The 8,521-nt window shown below is 33.4% G+C and overlaps 1 protein-coding gene across 1 annotated transcript; it reads left to right on the top strand.

The window, feature by feature from the left end:
- Positions 1-4,273: 4,273 nt before the first annotated feature.
- Positions 4,274-6,836, top strand: LOC131034374 (phenylcoumaran benzylic ether reductase IRL1). The gene is made up of 5 exons (XM_057965844.2): positions 4,274-4,553; positions 4,648-4,782; positions 4,878-5,115; positions 5,448-5,651; positions 6,383-6,836. Exons 1-5 carry the CDS (start codon positions 4,374-4,376, stop codon positions 6,544-6,546), a joined length of 921 nt encoding a protein of 306 aa, XP_057821827.2. The 5' UTR covers positions 4,274-4,373; the 3' UTR covers positions 6,547-6,836.
- Positions 6,837-8,521: the final 1,685 nt, after the last annotated feature.

An 8,521-nucleotide genomic window follows, 5' to 3' on the forward strand; every position in this document is an offset into this window, starting at 1 on the left:
TGAAGGTGCTTTGAGACCAGACATGTAGTAGCTCGGTATTGTTGTTAACACTATCTTTATAAGAAGAATTCTACCAGATAATGATAGCCACCTTACGTTCCATGCTGAGATTCGTGCCTTGATTCTTCCAATAACAGCAGGGCAATAAGAATATTTGTTTGTCCCCATAAAGAATGGAATACCAAGGTAAGAAGATGGCAATTTATCCATTGGGAGGGCCAAAATCTTGGATATTTTTAGAGACAAAATTGGATTTGTATTGAAAATGAAAAGCTTAGACTTAGCAGCATTAATTTTCTGACCCAAAGCTAATGAATAGACTTCCAAAGTTTTCTTAATATGCCTAGCTTCTTTTAGAGAAGACTTACCAAATAACAATGTGTCATCAGCAAAAAGAGAGTGAGTAACTGCAATTGAATACCTGGAAGACTAGCTCCATGCCAAAGCCCTTTTGATGACTCAAGATTAATGCTTCTGCTAAAGGCATCTGCCATAAGAATAAAAAGGAAGGGTGATAAAGGGTCACCTTGTCTTACTCCCTGTGTACCCTGAAAAAACCCTGAGGGATTTCCATTTACTAGAACTGAAAAGTATGCACCTGAGACACAGGCTTTGATCCATTTGCACCATTTGTCTGAGAAGCCAAATTTAGATAATACCTTAAAGAGAAACTCCCACTTAACCCTATCATAAGCTTTTATCATGTCAAGTTTGACAACAAAATTTGCTTGCTGATTTTCGTTGATAGAATGTAAAACCTCATGTGCTACTAAAGCCCCTTCCATAGTCTCCCTTCCTAGAACAAAGCCCCCTTGTTCTTGCGAGATGATCTTAGGTATGAGATGATGCAGTCTGAGGTAAATTACCTTAGTTACTATCTTATAGATTGTGTTGCAGAGTGAAATGGGTCTGAACTCTGCAAATATTGATGGAGAGGTTGTTTTTGGAATAAGAGCAATATTTGTTGCATTGAAACTTTTTAACATTGCACCCCTTTTCCTGGATTCTTCCATTACCACCAAAAGGTCTATCCCTATCACATCCCAACACTTTTGGAAGAAGAGAGCAGTGAATCCATCCGGACCTGGAGCTTTATCTAGGGAAAGGGAGAATACCACTTTGTGGACTTCCCCTAGGGTGAAAGGGGCCAATAAAGCTCTATTATCCAAGTCAGTAATTAGAGGAGGAATAGACTGCAGTAAATGCTCAACTTTATTTCTTAGGAGTTCTAAACACTTCTGTCTTCATACTTGGACTTTTCTCGACCAATAATGACTGTGAATAATCAAAGGTACTTGTTTTTGTCTCATCATCTTGCTGAGGAATTTCCATATCTTCCTGCATAATTTTTTGCAAAGGGATATCTAAGTGTGGGGAGATCGGAGTGACATTTTGCTGAATCTTGTTTGTAAAACTTAATCCTGATACAATATGCAGGTGGTTTAAAGGTCTGTGAAAGGAAAGAGAGTCCCTAATACCGAAAGGGTGGAGAACAAATGAAAAGTTTGCATTAAAGACACTCTGCTTAGGCTAGTTAGCAAAAAAAATGCCAAATGTCCTTCTTGGGGGTGGTGAGTGACAAGAGGTTGAAAATCATTTTCAGAACAGGCCATGACATCATTATTCATGTGGTAAAGGTGGTGCTTGGTGAATACTAACGTTGCAACCATATTTCTATCTACTATGTTGGATATGGGCAAGACAAAGGAGATGGCTAGGGTGAAGTAGCTAATCTGGAACTTCTATCTTGGAGAACTTGAGGATGTGCTAGAAAATGTTGACTATGAAAAAGGCTATTCCTCTTCCAAAAGATTATTATGTTATTTGAGATTGAGGATGGGAGGTTACAAAGGAGAGAAGTGTGTTGTTTTTGAAATAGATGTTAGACTTGGTGTCAGAAGGAGGTGTGGGTTGGTTATAGAGTTACCTGAAGGAAGAAGGGTTGATGGGCTATGAGAAAAAAGATGAGGAATCTAGGGTAGAGGTTAAGGAGGAAGCATTTGACACTATAGAGATGTCAAAGGTGTTTAGTGTCAAGGAAGATCATTCATGTTGCGGCCTAGAATGTGTGTTGAAGGATCGAATGATGTCTCGAAAGACCCTAAGGGCTCATTGGTATAGTAACAAAAATGGATTTTTGTTTATCCATGTTTTCATAATATACATGTTTCTATTGATGTTAGTTATGTAGTATGCAATATTGAGCACTAGATCTTCTCCTTTTTCCCACTAGAGAAATTTTGTTTATGTATCACAATCAAGAGTGTGCTAGCTATTAGTAATGATAGGTGGCAAGGATAGTTTGATAGTGTCAAGGTAGTTGGTGGTTTATGTTTGGTTTGGGTTCAAACTTGGATGGTTTTCTATGGAACTTATGTAAAAACCCTTTTACTTTTAATACAATGGGTTTAGCTCCTTAGCTATCGTTTAATGATTAAAAATCCACTTATATTGAATCAAATAAAAATTTACAATGAGAAGGCATGTGTATATATTTGGTCTATTCTTTGCTTTAAAATATAAGAAAGATAACAATCACTACCACCCAAATGATTAAATAATAACATAGAGAACTCAAAAACCATATATAACTAACATGTTATAATAGTTTTCAAATATCATAATAGATGATAATATTATAATAGTTTTTAAATATTGCTTAATTAATGCTTATGGATTTGGTGATACTTATACTTTAACAAACTTTTGATTTTTTATGTTATAATAGTTGTTGGTGAAGTGGGTGTTATGTTAATGTTATGTCATGTTGTAGTTGTTGAGGATTTTGTTATGATAATGTTATATAATAGTTTTTATAGTATTAATTTTATTATTTGTTAGTGATTACAATTTTGGTTTTTAGTTGTTTATCAATATATGTGTTAAAAGAAAATAATTTAAAGTATTAAATTTTATATGAAACGAAACATCTTTTATCTTGAATACAAATTTTATGATTACAATTATAAATTATGGAAATTAATTTGCAAGACTAATCTTATAAAAATATAATCGAAAAATACACGATCTCTAATAATAAACTAAAAAGAAAATATAATATAATACAACTAGTTTTTAAAGTATGCTACTAATCAAGCTTTATAATTTATTAGAATGTTAATATATATTTACTTCTTTTTTTATTGATTCAAGTAATGAAAAAAATTAAGCATAGGGAAGAATCAAACAACAACCATTAAAAACCAACAACATAATAGACTATAACAGAACAATGCAAAGAGGCATAAGTCCATAACAATATCTATTTACTTGCTTATCCATTTGGTTCACCTGTTTATGCATTTGAATTGTGACTAAATATTGAAATTTTGATTGGTCAGATCCAAATGAACTTAAGTGATCCTTGCAAAAGACGAGTAGGGTTCACTAATGAAGAAAATGTATTGTTGTAAGGAAATAAATTGGTTCTTTCAATTCTCTTTTATAATTTAATTAGAGTAAACAAATATAATAAACAAAGACAAACACATTACTCTAGACTAAAGAACTATTACCTTATACTAAGGACACAAACACACTTTTTGAAAATGACAAAGAAGGTTTTCAAGAAAATTTAGCTTCATTTGTAATAAAATGATACATTGTAATCCACACTCAATGATTCATTTTTTATTTCTACTATAGATTTGAGGTAATGGAACTCTAATAAACCTAGAATAAACCTAAAATAGATACAAAATTTATAAATTGCTATATTTCAATCCCAAACAAATTACCCTAGATTAAGGAATCAGTTAAAAACATTACGCAAACACGCTTTTCAAAAATAATAGAAATGATATTCAAGAAAGTTTTGCTTCATTTGTGACAAAATATTGCATTGTAATTCATACTCAATAATCCAATTTTGATTTCTACTACCAAATTAAAGATGATGAAACTCTAATAAACCTTAAAATAAACCTAAAACGCATACATAATTTACAAATTCCAATACTTAATTCATATATATATATATATATATACCATTCGGAGAACCTGTCCGGTTTCTAGAAGAACGAATGGCACCTACCTGTCCGGTTTCTAGAAAAACGAATGGCACCTACTCCGTAACCAAAGCTAAAGATCCTAGTGTGAATGACATTTGAACTAAGTCCTCAAATAAAGCGCACTAAAAAGCAAGTCAATTTTCTACCTTGTTTTTTTCCCCTAATCTAGAAGCTTCCTTTTACCGACCTTCAGGTCGGAGTCGGGAAAGTTTGACCGATCCCATCTTGTTTTTATCTCTTCTGCTTGCTATAAATGCCCACAAGTGCCATTCTTTCTTCACAGTGCCACTTACAGAGAGTTTCTTGCTCGATAGGAATTGGGATATATCAACATTCATTTGGTTACAAACCACTAAGTTGAAAATGGGAGGAAGCAGCATTTTGATAATTGGAGCAACTGGTTACATTGGTCGCCATGTGGCCAATGCAGCCCTTGCTCAAGGCCATCCTACGTTTCTTCTTGTTAGGGAATCCACATCTTCTAACCCTGAGAAGGCCCAGTTGCTGGAGTCCTTCACATCCAAAGGAGCAACTCTGGTCCATGTAAGTTACTCATACAACGTTTTTTCAATCACCATTCAACAACACACAATGTTTTTCATGCCCATAATGCTATTTTGGCAATTCCCAAATGCAGGGATCCATAGATGATTATGCAAGCCTTGTGGAGGCTGTCAAGAAGGTGGATGTGGTGATTTCCACTGTGGGTTCTCAACAGATAGCAGATCAGTTCACTCTCATCAAGGCCATCAAGGCTGTTGGGACAGTCAAGGTACAATTCATGTCTAGTGTTTAACCAAAATTCATGAAAGTAGTCTTAATGCAATTATGTGAGTCCTGGATTGAGTTTATGTGCATCTTTTGCAGAGGTTTTTCCCGTCAGAGTTTGGCATTGATGTTGACAGACATCATGCAAAGGAGCCTATGAAGAGTATGTTTGACTTGAAAGTTAAACTCCGCAGGACTATTGAAGCAGAGGGCATTCCATACACATATGTTGTTGCCAACAGTTTTGCAGGCTACTTTCTTGCTAATTTTGCCCAGCTTGGCCTGACAGCTCCTCCAAGAGACAAAATTGTTATTTATGGAGATGGAACTGCCAAATGTATGTGTCATTTTCATTTTTATTGTTGATTAATGAATATCAAATGTATGAACTGACAATATTGTTTCAGATGCATTTCTTGGGGTTTTGTAGGAGTCCTTTTTGCAAACTCTGGTCTCTGTTACAAATTTCCTTACTACACTACAATTATGATCTCTTGTTGATTCATGATCTGTGTTATTAAAGTTATTTCATGACCTGTATTACTAGATTTATTTTGTCAGTCATAATGTCTGACATGAGTTCCAAAGAAAGCAGCAACAGATTAGGTGTCTCTGTTACTGGAATTTTGCTTGATCTTTTGTCTGAAATATCTTTAAATGGGAATGCAGCTGTATATTCAAAGGAAGAAGATGTTGGGACATTCACAATCAAGGCAGTAGATGATCCAAGGACTTTGAACAAGATCCTTTACTTGAGGCCTCCTGCCAGTACTATCTCCACTAATGATCTTGTAGCCCTTTGGGAGGCAAAGATAGGGAAGACTTTAGAGAAGGTCTATCTATCTGAGGAGCAGGTTCTTAAACTACTCCAAGGTAAGGATTTCCAACCCCTATTCAATGGTTTATTGTTAGAAGTGGTGGAGGAAACATTAATCTGGGGAATATACTATTTATTTATTGATGGTATTGGTTTTCCACAATCTATTATGTATTTTGTGTTATTTTTAGATTCGATTGTATTCGTATTTTTGCATATCACATTCCATTATCAGAATGACAGAGAATTAAGAAATAAAATGATTCTATTACTTGGACTCTCTAAGGAATAAAATGATTCTATTACTTGGACTCTCTATCATCACGATGATGAATCACAAATTCAAAACATTATAAAAAATACAAACACAATAAAATTCAAAAAATATCAGCAAAAATATCAGCAAGAAATATGCTATTTAGACATTCTGGGTATTACTTTTTATGGATTGAAAAACTTAGTAAAACACATTGTAGTGAGGAATGCTTTAGAAAGACCAACTTTTGATTGGCATTTTGTTCAGAATGTTTCACCAAGAATATAATTTGCGGATCACACCAAGATTAGAAATGAAGGCTGCTATCTCAGATCCATCAGAAGCAGAGATAGACCCAAAGGATTTGTAGTGCCAATCTTTGTGTTAGTCATTTAGATGCCTCTGAATCATATGGAATCAATATCAAGAAGCATAGAAGTTATCTTATTTTGAAGGATTTTGAACCTTCTCCATATAATCTTATCATGTATAGTGATATTAACACTTTTAAAACTGTGTTTGGTGATGCAGATACACCTTTTCCAGGAAACTTTATGGTGTCAATTTACCATCTCATTTATGTGAAGGGTGATCAAACCAATTTTGAAATTGGACCTGATGGGGTGGAGGCCAGTCAGCTGTATCCAGATGTCAAATACACAACTGTTGAGGAGTATATCAGTGCCTTTCTGTGATAGCACTTGTCTCGGAAGGAAGAGCTGTGACCTCTTCAATGGATGTGAACCGGTTACTTTTATTGCAATTTATATCAATGTGTTTTTAGTATTGGGTCTATATAGAACTCTAGAATTTTTTGGGTGGTCTTAGAAAGGGGTTTGGAATCTGGATTGTTAATTTGAGACAAAATCTCAAAATTAAATAACTATATTTGAAAAAATTGTATGACAGATCTATGCAGTGAAGCGTAAATGTCAGCTATAACTTAATAATTAAATCATTAAAAAAATGTCTTATTTTGTTTTTATGATCATAAGTTGGGCAATTTTTCTTGGGTTCACTTATAGGGGTGGTTGTTTCCTTGGGGGAGTGGCTGAAGGGACCTAAGTTTCATATTGTGAATCCAAGTGTTTATCAAGTGTCATGTAGCATTAAATTGGATATAAGGAAATATATTAACCTTCGTTTCAATTCTTATTCAACAATAAGAGACATAAGTCATTTCAAGTAGGATAGTGGAAATTTAAGAAATAAGATTAACATGGATATAAAAACAATCTCATTCTACATTCTAAAAGATCACTAAAGCTAAGAAAGAAATTAGTACAAAAATTCAAAGGGATGCATGGATATTTGGTATTGAAGATTTTACTAACATCTTTGAGACTTGTCCTTGAATTGATTTAAAAAATGAAACAAATTAATATATTGTGTTATATTTTGCCATATTTGATGTCCCCAAGATGTGATAACCTAGTGGTAATTGCTTATGAAATAAATAAAGATGAGCTTGAGATCTATTAATATGTTGAAAATAGCTTATGTGAATACATTTCATTATTTAATTATTTTAGTTGCAATAGAATAATATTTATACCTTTGATTTGGTGTCAAACAATAGTGTCAAATATAGCATAAGAAAATAGAAGAAATTACATATTTACAATAAGAATATTGTGAAATTTTATGACAAGAAAGAACATAGTCAAAGGAAATATGCAACAATCCCCAATGAGGGATTGAGGGCTACTTTTAAAATAAACTAAAGTGATTGTTAATAGCCAATGACAAGGAATACAAAAAATTGGGCAATGAGTGAGGAGGATATCTACATTGAAATTACTTAGTAAGAGTAGTACGAAAAACATTGATGAGAATGCAACTTGTAATTGTGTCAAAAAATAAAAATCTTGAAATTATGAGCAAAGTAAGGAAATGGAAGAACATATTAGAATTTTTTCTTAACATGATTTGTAAATATTGTCAACAATCTTTAAGTGGCTATAATTGGCATAGACGGATTCTAAAATGGAAAGGGATTGTCATATCTCCCAAATGTGAATTTTTAGCCTATTTGCAACATGGATTGAGACATCCATACTTTGTCTTGAAGTTGTTGGATAATTAGTTACAAATCAATGAAAGGAAAAACAAGTGAGCATTGTAAAGCATAATCATGGTTGAAGAGCAATAGATAAACAAATACTAGATAGTCAAGGAATAAGTGCATGTAGGATCATGGTAATAGATAAAATTGCTAATGTGAAGCCATAAATTTCATTTGTGGTAAGATTATAGAAAGCACTAAAATAGATCTAGGATGTAAAGCCGTAGAGAAATTTATTAGCTTCCTTATCTCCTTTGCAACACTTGACTCTTCTTCTACATCTTCCAAAATATACATGAGCTCCTATGTTTTCAAGCTTTCTTTTTATGTAATCCAATAGAAGTGGAAGTTGGAAATTGAATTAAGACAAAGAGGTAAGTTGTGGGAAAGTGCCAAAGATGTAATCTCATATGATAGTATTGAAATAATGTACAATGAAATGAACATTGAAACAACCATCAGTTGCATTGATTAAACTTAGAGACTCCACCTCTAGACCAAATAGTGATGTACCCTTGGTGGTGCATTCCTTATGTATGAAGAAAAATCCAACTTTCATGAATATTCAACACAAGAACCTAGGTTAGTGAGATCATGGTGCACAA

This window comes from Cryptomeria japonica, chromosome 4, assembly GCF_030272615.1.
Source record: "Cryptomeria japonica chromosome 4, Sugi_1.0, whole genome shotgun sequence".
Taxonomy (NCBI): domain Eukaryota; kingdom Viridiplantae; phylum Streptophyta; class Pinopsida; order Cupressales; family Cupressaceae; genus Cryptomeria; species Cryptomeria japonica.